The sequence below is a fragment of the Globicephala melas genome, chromosome 16 (genome assembly GCF_963455315.2).
Source record: "Globicephala melas chromosome 16, mGloMel1.2, whole genome shotgun sequence".
NCBI classification, from domain to species: Eukaryota; Metazoa; Chordata; class Mammalia; order Artiodactyla; family Delphinidae; genus Globicephala; species Globicephala melas.
In genome coordinates this window covers 32,367,305-32,394,696 of record NC_083329.1, presented here as the reverse complement: position 1 = coordinate 32,394,696, position 27,392 = coordinate 32,367,305, and the positions used below count along the sequence as shown (strand labels likewise).

Below are 27,392 nucleotides of genomic sequence, written 5' to 3'. Positions count from 1 at the left end.
GGAACTAGGATCCCACATGCCACACAGCGGAGCCAGAAAATAAAATAAAATAAAATGAGCCTTAAAAAAAAATGCTACATGTTCTCCTCTCCCCTACCTGCCCTGCCCCAGCCCTGGCCAAGATTGTCATCACCCTTGCCAGGTGATGTGCGTGTCCAGACTTCACATGACCTCTTCCAACCCTAGGAGTTTATGATTTGGGGACTCAATGTTGAAACCCTGGAGATCCAAGACTTCCTCTTAACAGGAAAGAAGTCCCTGTGTACAGGGACACAATGAGATGACATGGGAAAGAAGTTTCCCTAAGAAATGGAGGCTTTTTTTTTTTTTTGTAAGAGAAGTGACATGACAGGACATCTCTGAGGAGAGTAACACCACACCCAGTGATTCCCTTTCTCCTGGGAAGATGAGACTAGTAGGAAAAAAATCACACACACAAAAAGACATTCTATCAGCAATATAACTCCCTGAAGATTTTGAAAACTTCTTTCTTAGAAATCCTAAAGAAAACAATACATACCCCTCTGCTCAGACTTAAGTTACATAACTCTGGACCATGGATGTGAGATCCTGACTTCAGGGAATTTCTGCCATCTCTGTACAATGAATCTAAAAATGGCCAAGGAAACTTTCAACAAGATCATGAGTGTGGAATCTTCCTTTTGCCTCTAGCCAGCCATGTGATGTTGAGCAAATCCTTTAGTCCCTGGGCATCAGTTTCTGCCCCATAAGACAAAGGATTAGACCAGATGATCTCCAGCACCCCTTAGAACTTGAGCTCTGACCTCCCCAAGTTTGAATCCCAGCTGCATGGTTTACATGACCTATGTTACTAAGCCTCTCTTTGCCCCTCTGTCAAATGCCCTGTAGATAGGGTCGTTATGATTAATAAATGCCATCTATTGTTTTAATCCTCTGATGCTGAATACATAAGATGAATTGAACATAATACCGAATCCAAAATATCCATTATGGTACAGATGAACCGGTTTGCAGGGCAGAAATAGAGACACAGATGTAGAGAACAAATGTATGGGCACCAAGGAGGGGGGAAAGCAGGGGCTGGGGGGTGGGTTGAATTGGGAGATTGGGATTGACATGTATACACTTACATGTATAAAACATAACTAATAAGGACCTGCTGTATAAAAAAATAAATGAAACAAAATTTAAAAATTAAAAAATATATATCCATTATGCACTACCCACTCAGCATACTCCTCCCTATTTGCAGGGAAAGAAGGGGCAGGAACTGAGTCTACCAGTCCACACCCATGGCCCTGGGCTCAGCAGCTTGGATTCTATGGGGTGCGGTGACAGTGAGGGTTCTGCTATTGCTACATACTATATATTTTATCATGAAGTGTTGTCTTCATTTCTTGGAGGTAGTGATTTCTTGTCTGATCCACCTTCAACCGGGTCATTGCAGCTGGGCAGAGCCCCCAGAGGGGAAGCAGCTACACCCCCAGTTCAGAGTGAAGGGAATCTTCTTAGGATGAGAGGGGAGGATCTATAGCCTGTCTTTCATGGGAGAAATTTAGGGAGAAATGGCCCCACTCAGGCATAATGGAGTGGGACTGCCCAACTCTGCATGCCTAATCCCCCTTCTTGTGAGCTTTCTCTACCGCTGGCAACACTTTTTTCATTTGTTTGTTATTTTCAGTGTTTGTCATTTTGTAACAGCTTTGTTGAGATACAATTCATGTGCCATACAATAGAAATATTTAAATTATACGGTTCAGTGTCTTTTTAGTATGGAGCTGTGCAACCATCACCACAATCAATTTTAGGACATGCTCATCGCCCACAAAAGAAACCCCCTACCCATTGGCAGTCACTCCCTATTCCTCCCTCACCCTAGTTCCTGGAAACCACTAATCTATCTACTTTCTGTCTCTATGGATTTGCATATTCAGGACATTTCACATAAATAGAATCATACAATGTGTGGTGTTTTGTGTGTGGCTTCTTTCACTTAGCGTAATGTTTTCAAGGTTCATTCACACTGTAGCACCTGTCAGTGCTTCATTCTTTTTTATTGTTGAGTAACATTCCATTATATGGCTATAACTCATGTTGTTTATCCACTCATCAGTTGATGGACATTTGGGTTGTTCCACTTTTTGGTTATTACAAATAATGCTCCTATGAACATTCATGTATGAATTTGTGTGTGGCTGTATGTTTTCATTTCTCTTGAGTATTTACCTAGGAGTGGAATCACTGGGTTATATAGTAACTCAGTTTTTAGCATTTTGAGGAGTTGCCAAATTGTGTTCCAAAGTGGCTGCACCATTTTGCATTCTCACCAGTAGCATATGAGGATTCTGATTTCTCCACATCCTTGTCAAACTCTTTGTTATTACAGCCATCCCAGCAGATGTGGTGTGGTAGCTCATTGTGGTTTCGATTTCATTTCCCTAAATGGCTAATGATGTTGAATATCTTTTCATGTGCTTATATTTTTATATCTTCTTTGGAGAAATTTCCATTCAAATCCTTACATTTCTGACAATGAAGCATTTTATTAAGATACAGTCTCATCCTTCTTAGATTGGCTATTGTCATTCTGAATCCTTAAGTAGGAATGTGTGTCCTGGGTAGGGAAAGTGAGAGTTCTACTTCTAAGTGTGGACAAGTAGAAAGGGATCAGCACTTAAGACTCTCACTCTAACTGGGGTTTATGTCTATAAGCAGAGAAGACAGAAAATCAGTTGTTTTCTAGACAAGTGTCCATTCTCAATAGAAAAACTCTGGGCTTGAAGGTTGAAGACCTGAGTTCAATTCCTGCTTCTGCTTGGTGACCATGTTGCTTAGTATGTAACTTAGTGTCTTTAAACTTTCCTCTCCACTGCCCCCTTTCAGTGATCTTCTTCTCTTTTTTGAAATGAAGTATAATTTGCACACAGAATTCACCCTTTTTTGGTGTACGATTTACATTTTGACAAATGAACACAGTTGTGTAATGACCACCACAGTCAAGATAGACAATATTTCCCTCATTCCAAAAGTTCCCTTTGTCCCCTTTGTAGTCAGTCTCCTCCCCTACTGTAAATCTGTGTGAATTAATGATCTGATTTCTCTCTTTGTCCTTTTGCCTTTTCCAGAATGTCATATAAGTGGAATCTTACAGTCTTTTGAGGTTGGCCTTTTTCATTAAGCATAATGCATTGGAAATTTATCATTGTTATTGTACATGTCAATACTTTGTTCTGAGTAGTATTCATTGTATGTATATCATACATAAAATTAAAAATAATTTTTAATTTTAATTTATCCATTAATTTAATGGATAGATTAAAAATGGATTTTTTTAATCCATTCATCAATTGAAGGACATTTGGATTATTTTGCAATTATGAATTAAACCACCAAAACATTCTCAGATAAGTGAAGATAGGTGTTCATTTCCCTTGGGTAAATGCTAAACTATTTTGCAAAACATTGTGCAAAGTATCTATATCATTTGGCATTCCCAACAGTGTGAGAGTTCCAGTTGCTCCATGTCCTTACCAGCATTTGTTGTCACAAACCTCAGTTTTTTCATCTGTAAATGGAACAGCAATCTCTGTATTCCTCTCTCAGGATTGTTAGATAGAAGTGAAAATGAAATCGCATAAGCAGACGTGCTTATAATCTGTGAAGTACCGTGCCCAAATAAGAAATGCTGCTGCTTTTGATGACAGTGATCATGCCCACTTACATGTAAAACTTGTTTCCCACATGAGCTAAATGTTTTGGTTTTTTCCCCCTACATCCTGGCAGACAGAGTGAGTTACAGCAAGTCTAAAGCAACAAGAGGTTTTGCCTTAGATGCACTCCGAAGTTTGTTTTGGCTCCAGTTTTTGAACTTTACACAGAAGCAGATAAACGGCCAAGATGTAAATCATCAAGTGTGAGTCAGTTTTGTAAAGAAAAATGACGCTACGTGATGGAAATCAGCAGGAGTGGAGTCAGCAGGACAGGCAGTGTGACGTGCTGTGGGAGAAATAAATACAGGCCTAACCAGGCAGTGTCCCCAGGGTAAGGCATTCATAGGACTGCAGCAGTTAAGAGGACTGGCTGCCTAATATGCCCCATCAGGGTAGGGTGGGAGGGGTGGGTAGGAAAACTGAAAATAAAAGTAATAATTTTAACTTTCTCTTTTCAAGTTTGAAGTTTACTTTTTTCCACTTTAGAAACAGAAAGGTGTGAGAAACAAACTAGCAAATGTTTTCTCATTGACATCAGTATGAAATAATGATTAGCATAATATACAAATGGTTACCTGTAGAAATATTTATAGATATGTATGAATTCACAGGTCACTATACACATATATATTTCCTTGCTCTGACATCTGGGGGCCTAGAAGCAGCTGACACCCCAGTGGCAATGAGCACACCTTCTCCGCAGATCTTGGTTTCTAATTCCATTCTCCAGTAAAAGGAACCAGGGCTCCTTGGAAAAATGGCTGATTCTAGGACTAGGGCCAGAAATATACAAGATGAACCTGGAGTATCTAGTAGTGCTGGAATATAAGTAAGAGGCCAAAAATCCACAGTGATGGGTATGTTAAAGAGGCACAGGAGTCAACTGAAAGAGCCAGCTGAAAGAGTGGGCAAAGCTGGAGCAGTGTGAGCAACAAAGTAAAGTACTACAAGTACCTCTGACTTTTCAAAATTTCACTTTGCTGCATTTCAATTTTACGAAAGATCTATACTAGTACCTGTTTTTTTTGGGCGGGGGGGTTGGGGTTTGTTTTTTTTTTTGTGGTACACGGGCCTCTCACTGTTGTGGCCTCTCCCGTTGCGGAGCACAGGCTCCGGATACGCAGGCTCAGTGGCCATGGCTCACGGGCCTAGCCGCTCCGCGGCATGTGGGATCCTCCCGGACTGGGGCACGAACCCGTGTCCCCTGCATCGGCAGGCGGACTCTCAACCACTGCGCCACCAGGGAAGCCCCTAGTACCTGTTTTTGCCAACCAAGAGAAATCCATAAAGGATTTTAATTTTTATGAAAAAAGGCAAAAAGCAAAAATGGCGTTGAGCATTTGTTTTGCAACAAGCAGTTATAGAGGCATCGTGCACCACGACCAGCAGTGAGAGTGGCAACACCAAGCTCCTTCCCTGAGAACTACACTAAACATTTCAGTGCCATAGCTCTGAATTGTATCTGTGAGCATCTGTGCTTTATATCAATTTATTCTGTGTTAGCAGGAAGCGTCCTAAGGTAATCACTTCTCTTTATGCCATTTTGGTTTACAGCAGGTTTCACAGGAACATACTACTTTCAGATAGCAGGGTAAACCTGTATTAGAGTACAGCCCATCGTGACTTTTTAAAATGAGCATTAGTTAAGTGAAACCCCCAGTGTCAGATGGTGAGCCACTGGTTGGACAAAAGACTACTAGGGAAAGGTCCTGGAAGAGGTACCCAGCACACCTAGAGGGGCCACATTGAGAAGTCAAGGCAGGTGCAGGTAGTGAGAGAGGCAGGACCTGGGCCATGTGCCTTTATTAGGATCCATGAGTGGAGTGCTTTGGGGTTCCTGGGCTAAAGCCAGATTGGTCAATTCGAAACAAAAAGAGCAGGGTTTTGGTAAGCTCCACGGGGGTCTTATCTAAGGTGCACAAGGCCTTGAGCAGAGCATTGGGAGAGAGTGCTTATCACAAGAGTCTTTGAGAGAGTCATATCCGAAACCTATATTTACTTGTGATTCTGCAGGCTGTTACCTAGGGCATTGCTGGAGGGAGGGGATAGTGTCAGTTTAATGCTTGGCCACGCAGAATGGCTGCCAGGGCAGCAACATCACAGAGTACCTGAGCTCTCAACCTAGCCCAAAGTATAAGAGAAATATTCATGGATCTGTACAGATATAAGCAAATGATGGAGTAAATAAATAGGAAAAATAGGCAAATCTCCTATGCAAAAGAATTTCAAATAGTTCATTCTAGAAACTGCCCTCTAAGAGGTGGAGCATGACTCCCTGCTCCTTAAGAGTGAGCTGCGCGTAGTGACTTACTTCCAAAGAGGACAGTGTGGAAAGGGAGGAAAAATGAGTAACTTTATAGAATAAGGACATTAGGTAAAAACTGAGGGAAAAAATGAAATTATGGAATTTAGTTAATAATAATATATCAATACTGTTTTATTAATTGTGACAAATGTACATACTAACCTAAGACATTAATAAAAGGGGAAATTGGGAGCTGGGTATCTGGGAATTCTCTGTAGTATTCTTGCTATTTTTTGGTAAGTCTAAAAATATTCTAAAATTAAAAGGTTACTGTTAAAAAACTTTTCTTCTCACAAAATAAGAATAGATCTAAAATTTCATTTGTAGATGTATATATAGAACACTTTGTCCCACTGAAAAATATTCTCTGAGGAATTTTAGTTTAATCTTGATGAAATTTTAAGCAAGATCATTTTTTAAGGTTATATGACATGAATTATGTAAGCTGCAAATGAAACATTTATTTTTTTGTTTTTGTTGCTTACTTACATACCCAAAGAAAAGGATGACTACAGATATTTTGGCGGTGTTTTCTTTCTAAAACTTAAATATGGAGAAGTATTTGGTTAAAAAAAGAAAAAAAATAAAGCCCAGAAGATAAATCAGGCACAAAAATCAAAGGCCACTTTTTCTGCCAAGTTAAAAACAAAATCCAGCTTGGTTTTCGTTTGTTTTCTAAGATGTTATTTAGTTTTGCTTTTCAAATTAACAAATAAGAGCAAGTGGACCAATAAGATCAGTTTACAAATGGTGTAGAGCCCAATATTTTATAATGTGACCATGGCATGTAGAATATCTGTCCATATCCAAACATCTGGACCATCTAGGTCAGTCAACCAAGACGTTTTAAACCAAGGGGAAATTTCCATATTCCTTTTATCAACTTAATTTATTCCCGGCCACAGTACCCTCCCCGCCGTCCCTGAGATAGTAGTGATGCCTTTAAAGGAGATGTAACAGTTTCATCTTCCATTGCTTTCTAGGGAGCTTCCTGTAACAGAAAGTTTCTGGCAAGATGTTTCACATTCAGATCCAATTCACTGTCTGTGAGGAAACTGAGCCAAGAACTTCACAAACCACATCCCCCCCCCATAGAAGCTGATGCTCCCCAGCCTCACCCCCTAAGACTCAGGGCTGCCAGTCACTCATTCTGTGAGGGTCTTTTCTCCTTGGGCTTAGGACTGTAGTCTTTCCCTGTTATTACTCTCCAGGGGCACCTTGGCCCATTCTGTGCTCAGCTGGTCATTTATGACTTGATGACAATGTGAGGAAACCCTGGTTCTTTGGCTGCAAGTTATGTAAGTCCAGCAGAGTTAGGCAATGACCCAGGTACACAGTTCATTCACTGGTTTGATGTATCCTAACATAAGTCTGGCTCATAACAATTTCAGTCTGAAAACTGTCTTTTCTGCAGCTATGTCCACCCCAGAGAGTAAAGTCTGTCCTCAGTTAAGTGTACCCAGCACCTCTTCAGTATCTTCCATGTACTGATGGTTTTTCTTTACGATTTTGGCCTAGTTCTTTAAGTAACCTAGTTACTCACTGGCTACCATGGTTGCTCTAACCTGACTCAGGAACGGTGATAGCTGTGATTAGTTGAGCACTTAAGCAAGTCTACCCTGTGGGATTTATCCATGTGGCCTTATTAAATCCTCTGCACAGTCCTGGGGTATCACTGTCCTTGTTTCCGTTTTACACCAAAGCTCAAAGAACTTAGAAAACGTGTCGGAGTTCACAAAGCTGGTACCTGGGAGAGCTGGGATTCCAGACAGTCTGTGTGCCTCCAAAACCCATATACGTAGTGGCACTCCAGTCAGTTCTGGGCTCTGCCATGCTCTCTGCTCCTCCTAACTGTGACCCCATCCTCCACCGCTCTTAGGGACACCTGTCAGTCTGCCCTGAATATTTGGCCAACTCACACTCTTAGATTCATCTTTCCACTCACCCTATTTTTCCATACAAGGAAACCTAAAAGTACAAATAAGAATTTTTACTTCATATTAATGTTTTAGGGGGAATTAATTATTTTAAATCCAATCAGTCACACTTGCTTTGGGAGTATAAACTACCATATTTCAAACATCAAAATGTGGAGCCCCTCAGCTTGCTTTAAACTCATGGTGTCCTTCTTTTTGGTGACCCCACAGTCCACAACAAAAATGTCATACTCAGAAATACCTTGTTTCCTCAATATATTTCGTCCATATCCCCGTTATTATGCCTGAGGTCCCAAGTGAATTTGGTAGGTTGCCTACGCAGAAATGATGTGAGAAGTTATCCCCCTCCCTCCCAGATCCAGTCAGCCTTGTGCATTGCTGGTGATGAGTGGAGAGATCGTACAGACCACAGCCTTGCCTTCTTTCCCCAGAAGCGGAACACAAAGGAAATCAAGCAGAGTGAATATTCACAATATCTAAAGGCAGAAGAAATTCTAGTCTTTAATTTGAAATAATATATAGGGTAGTGAGAGAGTGGGAACCCTCACTCTCTCAGGTTTTAGTCTGAAAGCTTCCATTAATTAGCTTTTTGTGGCTCTTAGCAAAGGCAGCCTCTCTGAGCCTTATTTTCCTTACGTGTAAGTTGTAAAATGTCAGCATTGGACTCTCTATTAATGGATTATTTATGTCTCCTCCTTCTTGCAAAAAAAGAAAAAAATCTCAAGAAGCTTTTAGAAATGATGGAGTAAAAAGGCTAAAATCATGTAAGAAAGGGTAGAACAATACAAGAAAGAACACTTGGGCAAAAGGAAACTGATACCATTGATTCAAAAGTTGGTCCGAGCTTCCTGGTAGCCTAGGCAAAAAGAGAGAGAGAGATGATGATACAGTATTATTCTCGTTATCTGAAAAAGAAAGTTTAGAGAAGAGGGGAAAGAAGAGGAATGAGAGGAGAAGGGCAAAGAAGCAGCAGCATACCAGCTCATCCAAAAATCCAAGCTAAGCTCTGGGAGGAATTTCTTCTATGTGTCCTATAGAAGGTGGATAGTCTCCAAGAGCTGTTTTGAGAACAAAAGCATTTGCAGAAACAGTCTCTGCCTGGCCATATTTTATACTGACCCTCAATAAAAGGACATAATTTAAAAGCATAGCTCTCTAAAGATACGCATGTAGAGAGCTAAGATAATCTAGTCCAGGTGTGTTGCTCACTAGAGTCTCGCTTGGCACAGGGATAAAGCTTAGAAAATCTCAGGAATGAATGCCTGGTATGACCCTTAGGATGTCTTTCTCAAATACCAGTTACCTCAGCCAAGCTTTTGACAAGCGTGACATGCTACAGACAATTGAAAATTGAGATTCCAGGCAAGTCCCTTTACATATAAAAGTCAAGTTTGTGAAACTTCTCTCCCCTTTCACCACCTTTCTATTCCCCAAGGACTCTCACCTGTCTACTTGCAGAGAGGGCCGATAAATGTTATTATTAGGGTGACCCATAGTGAGGGAAGGAGGGAGGGAATTTCATTTTCTCATGTACAGAAGGCTATATTGTTGGATTTTCTTTTTATAACAAACATGTATTGCTTAAAATAATAAGGTTAAAACTAGGGATCCCGTGAGTGGGAGAGAGAGAGAAGGAAAGAAAGGAGGGGGGAGGGAGGAAGAGAAAATGAAAATGAAATACAGTTGCAGGCAAATAAATTTGAAAAAGTCTGTTTAATAAAAAGAAGAAAGGTATGCACATGAAGCCCTAGTGCAGTCCTGTCAGTTAGACATTGCTCCACAAATATTTGTTGAATGACTAAATACATAGAACACAGAGGAGAGGACTGGCCAGCAAGAGTCTGAGGCCAAAGTTGCCAGTTGGCCACCTTGACTAGGAAACAAATGTACTTCAGCTTTTTAAAAACACACTTTGTCGTGAGTGAGGAAGCATCCTAATGCCCTTTCCGGGGTGAACATCTCCAACATGCCCTCCCCCCAACCCCAGTTCCTAAATGGATCACTAAAGGGGTTCATCTGTCAACTAGAATTATATGTCGAAGGCAGGCTGCCAAAAGTGACTCTTCAGATCCAGCAGAGTTGGAAATGAGCTCTTCCTCCTGTCATCAGACAGCTAGCACTTTTGTTGGCTTCTTAAGGCCATGCTTGGGATATCATTCATTTGTTCATTCAATCATTCATCCAGGAATATTGCTTGAATGCCTACGACATGCTGGGCCCTGTTCTAGGCTCTGGAGATCCTGTGCTGAAAAAATAACCAGACAAGAACCTCTACTGATAGGAATTACATTCTAGTTAGGTGGAGACAGATGATAAGATAAGCAAAGCATATGACTTGATAAGTGCTAGAGAGAAAATAAAGCAGGGGAGAGGTTGGGGAGTGTTGGGGAGGAGTGGCTGTTATAACCTGAAGTAGGTGGTGAGGGAAGACCTTGCAGACAGCCTAGTATTTGAGTAAAGACAGGAAGGGGTGGAGGAAATGAGCTCTCTGGACATCTGAAGGAAGAGCTGTCCAGGCAGAAGAAACAGGAAGTACAAATGCCCTGTGGAGATGGCGGGGTGGGGTGGGGGCCGGGGGGGTCCCATGCCTGGCACATTCAAGGAACAGTAGGGAGGTCAGTGTGGCTGTGGAGAACGGAGGGGACTAGTAGAAGGTGAGGTCAAGCGGCCTGATGGTATAGAGCTTTTCGATTTAATGGTAGACCATTTCAATTTTACCCAGAGCGATATGGGAAATCATTGGAAGGTTTTGACCAAACTGTGTGTGTTTTTTCCTGACTTGTTCTTTCACTCAACTTTGTATTTGAAATTCATCCATGTCGGTATGTGTGGCTATGATTGATTCATTTTCAATGCTCAATATTATTTTATTGAGTACTCTTTACCTTTCTACCATTGAAAGACTGGTGTTTTTTTTGTCATAATGTAGATATGTCTCTTTCTGTTTGCAGTTGTGGGGAGTAGGGGCGGGTATATCCTATTCACCTAAATGCCACATTGAAATAATTTGGGGATGAGTTAAGAGCTAGGTGGCGCAGTGGTTAAGAATCCACCTGCCAACGCAGGGGACATGGGTTCGAGCCCTGGTCCGGGAAGATTCCACATGCCGCGGAGCAACTAAGCCCCTGCACCACAACTACTGAGCCTGCGCTCTAGAGCCTGCAAGCCACAACTACTGAGCCCACGTGCCACAACTACTGAGCCCATGTGCCACAACTACTGAAGCCCGCACGCCTAGAGCCTGTGCTCCACAAGAGAAGCCACTGCAATGAGAAGCCCTCACACCGCAACAAAGAGTAGTCCCCACTCTCCGAACCTAGAGAAAACCTGCATGCGGCAGTGAAGACCCAACACAGCCAAAAATAAATAAATACATATATTTAAAAAAAAAAGAGAGAGAGCTAGGGATCTAGGCCATCCTGTTTCTCCTGTGCAGAGCTGGAGTTTATGCCATCAATGGGGAAATCCTATGCAATGTGACCTTCTGATACCCCTTCATAAGGATTCAGAAGGAATGTGAGAATCCCCAAATCTGGTGAGATACACAGCTTGGCCCCATAGGTCGTTCCTGGCCATGTATCAACAGTGGACAATGGACAAATCTATGTGGCTAAGCTGTTAGCAAATAGCAAAGTGGTCAGTAAAGCCTGTCTTCTCCTTGTTTGGAGTTTGAGGTGTGGATAAGGCTGGTGGTGTTAAAATGATGTTCTCAGGAGCCCCAAGGAATGTTGCTTGAAGAGACTCTATCCCACTCCTCATCCAGCCTCTCTTCATCAGAGCAGCTCTGCTTATTCAATGTCATGTCCTAGGCATCCCCATAAAATCCTGGGGCCCCCAAATTTGAAACCATTTGACTAAGTGACCTCTAAAGTTCTTTACAACTTTAAAGTTCAGCTGCCACGCACACACACAAACACACACACAATGTTTAAATTATCTTAATGTTTACTTTTTTATTAGTGAATGTTTTAACAAAAAAGGTCAAATTTACTTTCACAATTATGAAGTTACTAACCATTGTAGCTTAAACACAAGACACTACTGGTCCATTTACAAAGGATGAATAGCCTTCCCTTTCTTGCCCAGCATGGAGGCGTCAGGAGCAGGCGTGCCTCATTGAAGTGAGGGGTGTGGGAGCCACGCAGAGGTACATCAATGGCACATCAGACAATGTAGGGTGGTGGCGGGGGTATATGTAGGTGGTGGATGGAAGAGAAGGCCTGGATGGCTGGAATACCGGTTACTTTGAGCAAATAACTCAGCTGATTGTATAAATAAGTACTATCTATATGAAGGAAAAATATCTGAAAGCCAGGTTCCTTACTGTTGGAAAAGATACAAACCTAGAAAGAAGAAAGAACCTTGAGGTATTGGAAATGTAGATTTCATTATGAACTTATGTTTTTAAATATATATAAAGAGATAAATATGGGAATAGTTATGGGGTGTGGGGGGATTATGTGTGTGTTTTCTAGCTCTGTGTGCCTAGGAGACCTAGAACCAATGACATTCCAGTAGCATGAACACCCTGAGCACACAGACACTGTATTTTAAATACCATCCTCCACTAAAAGGAAACCAAGGGCTTCTTGGAGAAAAGGCTGATTCCATGGCTGGGGCCGGAAGAAATTAAGAGAAGTCTGAAACATCTTGTTATGCTAGAAAGTAAGGAAACGCTCGAATGATGATGGAGACATGTCAGAAAGACTCAGGATTTGAGCTTCTGCAACAGTTTGAGCTTCATTATGATAGTCATGGATTCCAATATAGTGGGGAGTCTTTGCTGATTTAAGTGAATAAATAAATAAATAAATGGGGGAGAAGGGAGAGCTCATTCTTACCAAGGAAAGCAGCTAATCCATATAGAAGTAAGGGTGGAAATATAAATCATCATTTGGCAGCTCTCACAGGGGTAGCCGGCTGATCCAAGTGGTAGTCGTCAGCGGGAGGCAGATGGACAGAGGCTTGACGAGCAGCAGCATTTCAGTGCAATCACTGAACGACCTCCCCACAAAGCACTGATCAGTTATCAGGGGGCAAATGGTGACTTTATGGTAGAGAAATCTGGGCACATGATCAAGATTGATAGGCCCAAGTGGTGCCAAGTGTTGATGTCCTGGGCCCTTTGTTGTGATGTACCGAGCCAGAGCCAGCTTCATTCCGGGGCATTCCTGCCAGAACAGCGTAACCAAAGTCTGGTCATGAGGAAATATGCCGCGGACCTAGGTCAAGGGCCATCCTACAGAGTGTAAGGCTGCAATCTTTGAAACTGCAGAGGACACGAAAGGCAGGGAAATATGGAGGAACCATTCCTGACTGAAAAAGACCGAAGAGACCTGAGAGCGAAATGCAGAATCTCCGCACGTAACCCCAGCCTCAAGCCCAGACCTACTGAATCAGAACCTACATTTTAACAAAATCCCCGAAGATTCCTGTACACACTTAAGTTTGCAAATGGCCGAGACTCCAGATCAGCGGTTCCTAGGCTTAATCAGAATCACTTAGGGAAACTTTTTAATAGGACAGATTCCTCCCCTCCCCCTCCCCAGATCTACAGAATTAGACACGAAATGGCAAACTCTCACAGGTTGTTCTGATACCAAGCTACCGGTCTCGAAATGGTACTGCCCTATGTATGTGACCAAAGTGGGGTTCATTCCACGTGGGCCTGGAAACACAGATTGAAGAATCAAGCTAATCATCACCACAACTCCTACTCCAAGCATGGAGACATGATCCCAAACTAATATTCCAATGCAGGGGTGGAATGTACATAAATATTGCTGGCTCACGTTTCAGGAGTTTTCCAGGACATTTAAGTGGATTTGAAAAATACTTTTGAAAAGATTGTTTGTACAAACATCATACTCTTTCCAGTCCTTGTTTGGCATAGAGTTTAATCAGATTTAAAATGGTGAGTGTTCTTTGTAAGGTTATATATTTCTTTTCTTCTAGGGCATGTAAGACAAGACATCTGGGTTTTATCAGTAAAATACTAAAACATGTCCAGCATTTTTAGGAAATCTGGGCCTGAGTTTATAAGCTGCAGGTGTTGAATATATTTGATAGAAGGCTGTAGTCTATTCATTTAAAGTTAAAAGGAAAAAATTTTTGCAAACCGATTTTGTTTCAGAAAAATATTTGACTAAAACATGAGTCTCTGACCGTATCTTAGAAAACTAGGAGAAAAGAGAAAGAAATCTTTTAGCCAATCTTATATGAAAATGTCTAGTTTTAAGATTTCTTATTTTTACATCATACACTGAACTCTCATCAACTCATAGTAAAACTTTCTTTTACGCTCTTACTAACATCTGTTAATTTATCTGTGGGCATAAATAGCATCCTCCTTTATTAGTTTCTTTCCTGCCACAAGAAAGATATAAAAATATTGAATTTAAAGAGTGGGGCTGGCAGGATTCCCTCGTGGCACAGTGGTTAAGAATCCACCTGCCAATGCAGCGGACATGGGTTCCATCTCTGGTCCGGGAAGATCCCACGTGCCGCGGAGCAACTAAGCCCGTGAGCCACAACTACTTAGCCCGCGTACCTAGAGCCTGTGCCCTGCCACAAGAGAAGCCACGACAATGAGAAGCCTACGTACCACAACGAAGAGTAGCCCCCGCTCGCTGCAACTAACTAGAGAAAGCCCACGCACAGCAACGAAGACCCAACACAGCCCCAAAAAATTAAAACAAAATAAATAAATTTATAAAAAATAATAATAAATCTTAAAAAAAAAGAGTGGGGCTGGGGTAATATAGGCATATTCTTTATGCAAGTCTAATAGAGCAGAGGCCAGTGAGGGGTGAGGGAGACAATAAGACATTAATTTAAAAATTGTAATTTCTAAATTCAAAGAAATACCACGTTAAATGTAGGTGCCTCACAAAACCAAATGCCATATCTGGAAGTCATTGAATGCATGTCCATTAATATTAATAACATTGGCTAATCTTTCTACTGTGCTTCTAAGTATGAGCACTTTCACCTTATTTCCTTTAACCCTGCAATTCTGTAAGGTAGGTGTTGCTGACAGGCCTGCTTGAAATTGAAGGAATAGAAGAGACAAAGTAATTGGCCCAGTATCACAGTTAGTAAATGTTAGAGCTGAGACTTGAATCTAGCACTTCTGACTTTGATCATGGGCTTCCTACCCCCCACCCCCTGCATCTAGGAAAGGATATTTGTCCAGTCAGCACCCCAAACACATGGTCTTGGTTTGGTCTGGGCTTCTGTTCCATTTTGTTTGGGTGTAAGATGTGCCACTTTCTAATACTTAAATGGAAGTTTCTACTTCTCAGTCTCCGTCATCTGTACCCAAAGCATTTTCCAAGTAAATATTTCTCTAAAGAGATTTCTTGAGCCAGATATGAAACATGTCTTTAACCACTCTGGAGTGGAAACTCACCCTCTCTCCACAGGAGAAGCAAGGCTTGTGTTTGGCCCCCACCCACTCCTGCCATGGCTTCAAGGAACCCTTAAACTGTCAGACCCCAAACAGGTCAGTCACTTTACAGGAACTGTCAGCACAACCCCAAAACTGTCAATAGCCCCCAAACTTCTTTAACTGACTCTCCTGAAGAAAACAAGTAGAACTTCAGCCCACTCAAAATCACTCCGAAGTCCTGCCAGCCACGTGGCGTGGCCCCAGTCTCCAAAATAAATCCCCTCTTCTGCTGGTCTGAAGCTCCCTCCAGCCTCCCCATGCCCAGAGTTTTGAATTCTGCAGCTCCTGTCCTTGGCTTTATGCCCATGAGCTATTCATCAGGGTCCGCAGCCCATAATCTGCCAGCATCACCGGTGAGCAGCCGCTGTCTCCCTTCCCAGAAGACACATCCCAACAGAAATCTTCTGGGAGGGCTCTTCCCACCTGCCCCCTCTCCTCAAGGAAGCAGAGGAGGCTTCTTTTTTGTTTTGTTTGTTTGTTTTGGCCGCGCCCTGCGTTGTGCAGGATCTTACTGTGCCCCCTGCATGGGAAGCGCGGAGTCTTAACCACTGGACTGCCAGAGAAGTCCCTTTCCTGGTTTGTTTTTGTTTTTTTAGAGGAGGCTTCTTGACTCTTCCTCGGACCTCTCCTGCCGTCACTGAAGACAAGCAGCAACTGCACCAACTATTATTGCTCCCTGTCTTCCTTCCAGCCTCCCTTCTAGAATGCTGCCCCAAATCTCTGTGGGCAGGCGGCTGCCCACTGAGGGCTTCTCAATGTCCTGACTCTTCTTCCTTTTGTTCACCATCTCTTAGGCTCCCTGAGTCAGTGTCTTCAGCAATTCCTGCAGCTCCCAGCTCTCCTTCTCCCCATCAGACCAGGTTAACTCCTTGCTGGCACATGCCGCTTCTTCACCCAGGCGGAGCCTGCCTCTCTGGACCCACGGATGGAGGGAGTGAGAGGGGGAGGGGTGGCGGTGCATCAGATCCTCTTCAGAGAGATAGCGGAAGCCCAGCAGATTGTGACTATAGGATGTCCTGAGGTCAGGAGACCTGGGGTCTAGCGCCGGCACTACCACTCACTAGCTAGTTGACCTTGGGCAAGTCACCTGACCTCTCTGGTTCTCTTGGGTTTCTTCATCTATAAAATAAGGAAAATGAGCTAAATAACCTTTAGGATCCTTGATATATTCGTTGGCACACTGTGTAGTAGAACCAGATGGCTCAAAGCCAGTCTGCTAGGCTCTTTCCTCAGGACTGCCTTGGCTATGAAATGATAATTGCCCACATGCCTTAATCTCCTCGTTTTGGATTTTAAGGAAAATCTTCTTTGTGTCTTGGTTTATAGAATTCCTACAATAATATATTGATTCTGAATTTATGACACCTGTTACAAAACCATATGCTGCCATTTCTGACTATTTCTACCTCCTGAAGTCCACTCACACCGTGCAGTTTCTAGAGATGGAGGAATGTGTTCTCAGGTTGAGCAGATGCAGGCCGAGGTCTCCAGAATTACCAGTGGAGACGAGCCTCTGGCTGCGTCGTCTCCAGGCTGTAGGAGCTCAGATAGACTGGTGCCAATATTCCAGGATTTTTCTAGATGCTAGTATTCCTTTGAAAAAATGTCATATGGTATAAAGAATATGGGAAACTCCGAATATTAGCCCCTTCTTGGAGACTTACCATGCACATTAGCATACTTAAAGCTCTAAGAAATCCTGCCAGTGAAGAAATCTTAATTTATCCCAGCATCCCCCAAACCTGTATGGCCCCAGACACTTTCTTCACAAAATCCTGGTAGAACATGTCCCCAGAACACAGTTTGGGGCACATTACCACAAAATCTGGCTGACCTGTCTCTATCTGGGGCTTTGGAGCAGAAAGAGAAAACTACAGCTGCTGGAATATTTACTGAGCACCTACTGTATGCAGAATAACATGGGAACAACTCAAAATTGGCACAAGGGTCTGCCTGCCAAGACTTCGAAATCTAAAGCTGCAGACGGACAGGCACACGTGAAGAAGCATGCCAGTCAGCGAACAGGACAAATGAAGTGTCAGGTACAGTGTGGAAGTGCTGGAGCCAGGCCCCTGGGCAGTCGTCTGCTTCCCAAAGTGAATTTCTGCACACTCAGCTGTCAGGCTCAAGATCGTTGCTTTGCGCCATCAGGGTAGTTACCATTCAACCAGTTGCATGACCTCATCAAAGGACAGTCATTGTTTATTTTTATAGGTTGGGTGGTTGGGGAGGCACACCAAGTACTTTTATTTTGTGCTGGACATCCTAGAATTTTTGCCTTACATGTACAGCTCTGTTGGGTTTTATTTGGAATTGGGATCTATTCTTTCCCTAGAAAAGGTAACGTCCTTCTCATGAAGTAAGAAAGGTATTGAACTGGCCAGTGTCCCATGCTGTTGTTTAATTTCACTCTGAATCAAATGTAACTGCTGTCCAATGTACCTGATGTTTCCTGGACAAAGGGCCCTGGTTTCTCAGGGCAGCTGCCCCTTTAGAACCTATCTGTGACTCACTGCTATTTTCCAAGCACTTCCCCTCCTACCAAACCATATCCACAAGTCCTCAGACAGCCCTCGCCCACATCCTCCTTCCCCATCTCCTGTTTCCCACCCCTCCCTACCAACTCCGCTTAGACTTTCTTTTGATACTTTTTTTCTCAACTTTTTTCTTACCCCTTTTCTGCCTTCCTTCTACCTCTCCTTTCTGGCCTCTTTAAAAGAAGCAAAGGATCATTCTTTCTTAGAGTTTAATCCTTGGGAACTCCCTCTCTGCTAAACAGAACAGAGAAGCTGGCACTGTGATACGAAGGCCAACGTTGTTTCCACAAAGAAACATCTTTGAAGAAGGAGCTGCTTATTCTTTTTTTTCATTATCAGTATTAGTTGACATTTATTGAGCATGTACTCTGCTCCAACCACTAGAGCACATTACATACATTTATTGTATCTTTTATTAGTTACCACACACCATCCCCCTTATGGCAGGACATTTTATGGGTGAGAAATTGAGTCTCGGGGAAGGTAAGAAACTTGCTCAAGGTCACAGAAATAGTGAAAAGCAGTGCCAAGTGGTGAACCTGCATTTCTTTGGCTTCAAATCCAGTGTTCTCCCTTCTCTCCCCCACCTCCCATTGAAACAGGGACGCTAAAGAGGCAGAATTCTGGTTTTCATCAGATTTATTCCCTAACAAGTTCATTCACAGAAGCTCACCCCTACACACATGTACTGCACAGACGGCAGATTTAATTATCTTCTTCTTAGTGATCCATTATATCTACCAGGGTCCAACCGAGCAGGATGTCATTGATCTTGGTGGGATCTTTGTTTCTTCACACAGACTTGTCTTCAGGGGAACATAGGCCAACACATGCAAACGATTTTATTCCCCTCCCTTCTCTCCTTCCTGCTTGATCATTGGTATCGGTTTAACTGTTGGTCTCCTGTTACCTGCTCACCATCCGCATTGCGATTGGCAAACATTTGCTGTTGGGCCCTGCAAGTGAAATAGTGACTTGTTGGGCTCAGTTTTCCTTTCCTGTGACAGGTGTCCACCTGCCCTGGGACCCAGAGTGATTCACAGCAGGTCTCAGAACCTCCAGACCTGTTCGGTGGCCCTGGAAGACAACCTTCTCTCTCTCCCTTTTCCAAGCAGTGTGGCCTGCAGCCAGTGAGTTCCCCATCGGGGGACTTAAGTAACCTGGGAGGCCATTTCCTGAACATCACTCAGGGCACCTCAGAATGGTCCCAGCTCATTCCAGAGCAGACGAGAAAGCCATCACTACCCTAACTCTCTGATGCCCAGTGCTCTCAGGGAAAATGGAATCTTCCAGTCATGGGCCCAAATGTCCACAGGCCTTCTATGCCATGGCTCCCAGAGTATCCTTTCCCAGCACAAGCCTCTGAGCCTCCTGGGTGAAGAACAGCAGACAAGTGATTATAGGGTGGGCTTGCAGCCTCCAGATGCCCTGGGCGCTCAGGCCCTTGGACACTTCTGAGAAGGGCAGCACTGACAGGGAGTGGGCTGCTGTGCTTTGTGTGGGACTCAAAGTAAGAAGTTACTGAGGACCCACCACTCATGCTGGACCCTGTGCTGGGAAATAAATGAGTAAAACAATGCCTGCCTTCAAGGAGCTCAAATTCCAGGGACAGAGGACAGGGGGAAAGTGGTCACAGTGCAGTGATAAAGTAATTTTGATTAAACATATGAGGATTCAAGAAAGGCTTCCTGGAGGAGGTGACATCTGGGCTGTTTGGCAGTCAGTTGGATGAGGGAATGGAAGGTGAAGGAAGAGTCAAGGACTGGGATCAGGGTGTGCTTGAGGTGGCCTTGGGCCCTCCAGGTGGAAAGGTCCAGTTAATTTTTGGATATACAGGACAAGAGATAGATATTCAGAGACAGCAGCAGAGAGGTGGGTAAAACCAGGTAAGTGAAAGAAATCATCTAAGAAGAGGACGTAGCATAAGAAGAGATCCAAGAAGGGTCAAGGACAGAGCCCCAAGAAATACCAGCATTCAAGAACCAGCTTGTGCCTGCAGAGACAGTATTATGAGCCTGGGCTCTGGGCCTGGGCTGCCTAGGTTGGGATTCCTCCCTCCACAACTTACTAGCTGTGTGACACTGGGAAAGTGACTAAACCTCTCTGTTTCCATTTCATCTATTAAATGGGATGATAATGACATACATTTCATTAGGTTGTTGTAGGATTAAATGAATACATGTTAAGTACTTAAGACAGTTTTTTTTAATGTAATATCTGCAAAGAAGACAGAGTATTTAAGTAGACTTTTTTTAAAAATTAAAAAGGAAAAAAGAATAGGCAGAGAATAAGAAATGGTACAAAATGTAGTAGGATTGGAATGTCAGACAGATGAGTGGCGGGCAACAGTGAAAATTAATGCTGGAGGTGTAAATTTAGATCATATGGTACCATGCTTGAAGGCCAAAAGAAGAGGTTTAGAGTTTGTTCTATAGACAACTGTGATGCAATTTGAGAGTATAATCCAAGATGTGTTTAGGGCTTCTCCAGAAACCACCTTCAGGTGCCTCCTTTTTTCCGTCTGAGTCTCTCCTAAACACAGTCATGGTGGAACCATGCCAAGCAGGACCAGGAGTTCAAGAGACTCTTCTGCATTCACTTCACATCAAGGAGGATGCCTGAGCATGTGTAAATTGATGGCCACTGCATCCTTAGTACAAGACCCTGACATTAAGTCCTGGCCTCTGCTTCAAGGAGCTCACACTTGGGAGAGATTGGTTCAGAACAAGGTACTAGCAATACTCCTATGCATACATATATGTAAATATCTACATATGTATATGGGATTGAGCAATTTAAATAGAAAAAAATGGTTAATTTATTCCTAATGAGGAGTCAGGGACGCCTTCAGAGAAGAGGGAATATGAGTTATCCTTTTAGGACAGGCTGTGCTTGGGGCGCAAACCCTTCTCAGGGCAACCACAGATTCTTCCTGGTTCGGCCTTGGGCTACTTCCTTCCTTGTAGTTAGGAAGTGGAACTTGGAGACTCCTCTCTTCTGAATTTCTGTGCTCTGCTTCCTGGAATTCAGCTTCTCTACAGCTCAGGTAGCAATATTAATAGTAGTTGTAGAAGCAGCAGGTGGCCGCAGTAGTGAACATCTATTGAGCCCTTAACTACACACTGAGCATCACATTGAGGTCTTAGATACAGCCTCCAGGTTCATCCTGAAAACAGTCTTTTCAGGTAAGTATTATTATTCCCCTTTTACTGAAAAGGGAATTGAGGCTCAGAGAGGGTAGGTCGCTTGCCTCAGGGACCTGGGCAGGGTAACAGTGGAACTGGGAGTTGAAGGCAGGTCCACTTAACTCCGGTGCCCACGCTCCCCACCAGCTATGCTATGCTATCTCCCGCTGGCTCCTCCTTCCACGTTCCAAACCGGTGACAGCCCAAGAACAGTCACAGAGGTGGTGACTTATAGTATTGGACAGGTACTACAGAAGTGATGCTTTCCTGACTCGAGGTTCAGGGGCGCAGAAAGGAACACCGAACCCCTGGGATAGCTCTCAACTTAAGTGTATACAAGAACACCAGGGAGTTATCTAAAAATGCAGATTCCTGGGCTGCAATCTTAGAGAGACTGGTTTCTAGGTCTGGATGTGGCCTTGTAATCTGCATTTGAATAAACACCCTACCACCACTGTGGAGATTTTGATGCCGGTGCTCCATGTTGTGAGGAGTACCGCCTGGGCGGGGGTATTGTGTGTGTGTGTGCACGTGCGCGTGCACACGCGTGTCAGTGTATTGCCTGCGCGTGCATGCCACATCCTCTAGTTCAAGGGTTGTTCTAGTAAAGCTCAGTGGAGGGCGGGTATAGATGTGCACTGCATACAACCCGCTTCAGAGGAGCTTTGTCTAGAGAGACTTTCATTGCCTTCTTCAGATTTCACCGTTTGAGGCTGGACTTAGCAGTGAGGGTGACCAGATACCTGTTACAAAGGATCATCTTTCTACAAAAACTTCTGCTCAGCATGTTCAAAAAAACTTCTTGGCAGGAAGTCATTTGTCCCCTTTTTCTGGACCTGGGAACAGCAGTAGGAAGTGTTCAGGCCTTTTCCCAAATATAATATCTGACCATTTGAAGGCTGAGAATCCTTTCTGCCTACGGCCTCCTGGGACTCTGAGTGGCCTGCCTGCCGGTCGGGGGCACCGAGCATCCCCACACTGGGGATGTGGGAAAGATGGTCTCTGCCCTCGAGGACTTAAGGTCTGGGGGGGAGACAGAACAGACCCATGTGAAAGAGTCAGGCACACAAATATAACAAAGCTAAGCCAGATGTAAAGCCACACAGCTGTGAGAACCCAAGTGCAGACGTGACGCTGCACTCAAGGTCCGACGTTCAGTGAAAGAGAAGCAGGAGGAAGTTGCACGTGGGGCGTCGGTGAGCCATCGGAAAGGCCTTCCCAGGGGAGCTCACATGCGTTCATTCATAGACTCTCCTCAAGCACTTACAGTGGGCTCTGCTGCTGGTGAGCACGGCAGCCCCAAAGTCAGCCTTTTAGGGAACACGGTGCTGACTGTCCAGGGAGTCTGGGGCACCACGTGATGCACAGCACATGGACCCAGCCCAGGTGGGACATCAGGACAGGCCTCCTCAAGACAGCAAGGCTTTCATCAGATTCCTGAAGGCGGCCCTGCCCCTGACTTTAGGGGATTCAGCACGAGGTACAAAGGAAGGCCCGCCTGTGGCCTTCCCACCTCCTCTTTCCATCCTGGCTCGTATGCCTGTGTATCGTGTGGACACCTCAGGCCTCAGGTGTAAACTGCATCAATACACCACCCTCCCCACTTGGCCAGCCTTCAGGCCTAGAGTTATGATCTACCCTCAGGAGGACTGATCTAGAAAACGGGCCCTTGCCGGCCTGGGAGTGAGCTGTTTGAACAGGGGATTGGGAATCCTGGGTCTACAGGGGTGAGCGATCTGGAGGTGGGTGCACAGCCAGTGGGCAGACAGGTTCCCTCCTCCCCACAGACTTCTCACTCTGGGGGGGAGCACAGCTGGATGAGGGCCAACGTGGCCTCTGTAGCTCAGGGCATGGGCAGGGGGTCAGACTGCAGATCTAAGCACAGTTCTGCCCAAAGGATGAGTCAACATTAGCTAAATCAAAGGTGGAGGGATGGGGCAGAGGGGGGCTTCCCACAGAAGGAACAACCAGTGCAAGATCCCTAGGGTGGGAAAAGCCTGCTTCACCTCCCTAAAAGCAGGAGTGTAGTAGAGAGAGCCGAGGTGAGACTGGAGAACAGACAGGGGCCTCAAGGGCCAAGATAAGGATTTGGCTTTACAAAGGACACAGGCAAGACATGGTGGGCCAGGGAAAGGTCATTTTGAATGGAACGAGAACATTCCTCCCAAACGAAGCTTGTGTGATACCAGTAAGGCATTTGATGTGGGAAGAGGGGGCAAGCTCTTCACTTTGGCTGGGCCTCAGAGTACTGAGAAAGGCCTGAGAAGGAAAGAAAAAAAACAATTGTGGAGGACTTGTAGGCATGTAGGAAGGGGTCAGGGTCATCAGGGTAAGCACAGAGCCTCTGGGAGGAATGCTTAAAGAATTAGGCTGGGAGCCAGATTCTTTCTTTATGCTGTGCTGACCATTGAAATAAGGCAAAATAATCTGTCACATTTAACACCTTTCTGCCCTAGGACTGCTCCCTATGTTTGAGTCATAGTACTGTACATGTATGCGATTTTTGTGTTTTTCTGTGTGATTTCAGTGTCCTGAAATTCTTTCTGGATTGGCAACACATCCCCTTGTCCACTTAGTAAATATGACCATGTTTATGCTTTGGGCTACATTTTACAGTCATCACTGAATGCTCGTTTCCTTTTCGTGTCATTTATTTTTTATAATTGTGCTGACACTCTCGTTACTTAATGCCTATGGAATTATGAATACATTAGGCCATGATAAGAATTGTCCCTGAAGTCTGTAAGCAGATGTTGGGGTGTGTGTGTGTGTGTGTTTGTGTGTTTGTAATAACAGTGCTTACATAATCTCAATAACCAAGCCCTGGGGACTCACACTCAGAGACAGAACAGTTGGCTTAAATTAGGTTTCCATGTGAAATATGGTATCACTATTTTTTTCCTAGCCTTGTGGGAAAGTATATGGAAAATGATTTGACTGATAGGAAATAAATCTGGATGTGTGATCAGGACTGAGGCACAAACCACTTGGTGGTCTGCGTCTGCTCTGTGAAGCAGGTCTCTCCAAGGGAAGATATGTTAACCCTTTCAGGTCATTGCACTAATAAGTCACTGTGTGCGACCAAAATAGCCTGAAAGTACAGAGACTTTGCAAAGACACTGATTTGCCATCAATTTCAACAGGAAAGGAGCTAAAGCCATAGAAAAAATATAGCCAGAGGCCTCAAGAACTAATGCATCGGGTGTCTTTGAAGAACTATTTTAACTTTTCAGGGTTTCATTTGTATTTTCAGGAGATGGATTTGGATTTCTAGCTCAGAGTCAATGATGTTATGATTCTGAGTGTTTTCTGATGATTTCTTAGAGCAGGATAGGGCTTATCAAAACTAATCACACCAAAGGAAGAATTGGTTAGAAGCATTAATGACACTCAGTCTTTACTGGCAAAATAATGTCTTGGTCTAGAGAGCCAGAGTTTCACCAGCCTGGTGACTTTTAGCTGGGTAACCAGGTGAAGGGAAAGAGCTTGGAGACAGTGAGCCAGGGATTGCTCACAGCTGCAGGAGAGGGGCTGGTTTTGGGAATCCCAAAGGGCTCCTGTGTGCTCAAAGCAGTCCCAGGAGATCAAACGAATGGTTATCTTCTTCCAAGAGGCTCTCAATTCCTTGCAGGATGATCTGGACTACGGCTTGTCCTAGGGGTCTGATTCCAGATCTGTCCTCCTGATGTTTCACAAGAGTTCAGCCAAGTCCAGAGCAGGTAGAGGTCGGTGGTGCCTGCTTAGAGCCCACTGGGCTCGTGCTGGGCTCAGGGGTGGCAGGTGGCCCATCACATTCTGCTTCAGCAAATTTCAGAAGGGAAGAGACCGATTGTTACTGCAGCGCTCCTGGCTGCTACCAGATTATAACCCTGTTTTAGCACTGAAACTCTCTGTTGCTATTTCCCTATTTGTTTTTGTGTAGGGAGAGGAAAGACATGTTCAGCATCAATCTCTTCTGTTCTGCTTTTTTCATTTTTTTAATCATTTTTTGGTACTCTTCTCGGTACCTTCTCCTTTGATTCCATCTCTGTCTTCAAATGTGCGTCTCTTATTGAGTGCTTAGAAGGACCTACCAGTGCCAAGTTTACAAAAACTAGCTCCCTTCATCAGCTGAAAGAGCACCAGCCTGGGAGTCCTAGCTTTGACATCAAGAATTGTGACCTTGGCAAATCATTTCTCCCATGAGCCTTGGATTCTTGATCTGGAAGCATGGGGTTGGACTGCCCTCTGCGGTTGCTGCCAGCACTAAATGCCACTCATTCCTCTCATTTTATTTGGAGGGAGGGAGTCAGGGAAGTGGTTGCCTTAGACCTTGAACTCTTTTTTCCCTGCAGGCTTCTCTGTTCAGGCTTCACTCTCGCTCAAGCCAGGGAAATGAGTTGCTCCCCAGGTTTCAGCACTGTTGCTAAACCAGGTACAACTAATGGGCCATGTGGGGTCAAGACCAAGGCTTTGATCTATTAAGAACTGAACTTATCAGCCCAGACCTTAGCCAGGATGGAGAAAGTAACGTAAGTGAACACTAGTGTTCCAAGCACCAAAGTACAGGTAGCAGCAAAATAATCTTAGCAATTAATCAAAGGATTTTGAGGCTGCATACCATAAAGGGGGGACTTTAGTGGTAGATTATTATTAAATATTATACTCCAGTCTGTGTAGTAGAAAAGACAAATCACACTAGGCTAAATTTAAGCCTAGAGCAGGAGAACAGTATATACATTAGGCATTTAGTGAGTGGTTAATAGGGACACCTCTGGGCCACACACCTCGGTTCAAATTCAGGCTTTGCCACCTATTGGTTGAGGACCTTGAGCAAGTCTCTTAGGCCCTCTGTCCTTCATTCGTCATCTATAAAATGAACATAGTTATAGTTCCTGACTCTTAGGATTGTTGTGAGAGATACATGAGTTAACATATATGAAGTGCTATATTGGTTCTATTTTTTAGTCATTTGAGGAGCATAATAGATAATGTTTTCGTGAAAGACAGTTCAAAAATTTTTTTTTGCATTTTTTCATTTAATATTACGCAGTTTATTAATTGACAAATGGACTTTCATTTATGGGCTAAGTGCATTGATTGCATTTATTCTTGCTCTTTTGGTCAAATACATTTAAATCATAGTTATCCTTAGGCCTTGTTTTCTTATGGTCTCATGGAATTTTATAGCTGAAAAGAGATTGCATAAATTACCTTTCAGCCTCATTTTAAAGATGAAGCTGAAGAATACAGAGAGGTTAATTCCATTGCAAAGCAGTGATGGAGCTAGAGCTTCAATTCAGTCTCTTGGCTGGGTCCTTCATTTCCTCATACTAAACTGACTTTTTAAAAAAAAAAACATTTTTCTTATGGAAACGTATGTATCAAGCTTCCAGCGCATGGTTTCAGTGGACGCCCCTCTCTGCATTCTGCAGGTGAGCTCCTGGGTGACATGGCTGATCCTCACGGCGGGCTCCATGGAGGAGAAGCGGGAAGTCTTCTCGTATTTGGTGCACGTGGCCAAATGCTGCTGGAACATGGGCAACTACAACGCCGTCATGGAGTTCTTGGCTGGCCTCAGGTATGGGCGTTGGGGAATATGGTCTTCTGGGGGGTTTCCTCTTACCAGCTGCATGGCACTGAATTAATTGTCTGGGTAACCATATTTACCCAAACCAGACAATTAGTCGTGATTATTTGGGGGAAATAACCTCTGCTAGCGCCACAATCCGTGTCCCTCAAAGAGGCTGCAGAATTCAGAAGTCACGATCCTAATTCACTGGGTCTGCTCTGATCCCCTGCTCTTGGCCAAGCTAAGTATCTGATTGCATAACTCCATCAACCCCATCACTGACCTGTTTCTTCCCCTGCCTGCCCTGTAAGCCCCACTGTTACCTATCTCTTCCCAGCTCTGCCTTACGAATTACCCCAGCACTATAAGCTCCCAACTACTGACTGCCCTTAAAAATAACAGTGGTCACCACTGATAATAAGCATTGAATAATGTTAGCTCTCATTTTTATTGAACACTTACTATGTGTCAAGCATTGGACTAAGCATGTTCTATGCATTAAATCTTTTAATTCTTAGAACAGTTTTTGAGGTAGATACTATTATTATTCCCACACCATACAAAAGAAGAAACTTCTAACTAAGGTAAGAAGAAATTAAGTCATTCACCCAAGGTCACCTGGCATGGCTGGGATGTGACTGCAGGCCACCTTGAGTTCAGAGTCCGTGCCCTTAACCTCTGTGATATCCTGCTCTTACGCCTTCTCCATCAAGCTAATAATAAGATCACCATTCT

At 43.8% G+C, this 27,392-nt stretch overlaps 1 protein-coding gene across 1 annotated transcript in view; it reads left to right on the top strand.

The window, feature by feature from the left end:
• PLCE1 (phospholipase C epsilon 1) overlaps positions 1 to 27,392 on the top strand; it is a 315,415-nt gene that overhangs the window by 207,698 nt on the left and 80,325 nt on the right. The window contains exon 5 of the mRNA XM_060285871.1: positions 26,521 to 26,666. Coding sequence (XP_060141854.1) covers positions 26,521 to 26,666 — 146 coding nt within the window. The remainder of the gene's footprint in view (positions 1 to 26,520; positions 26,667 to 27,392) is intronic.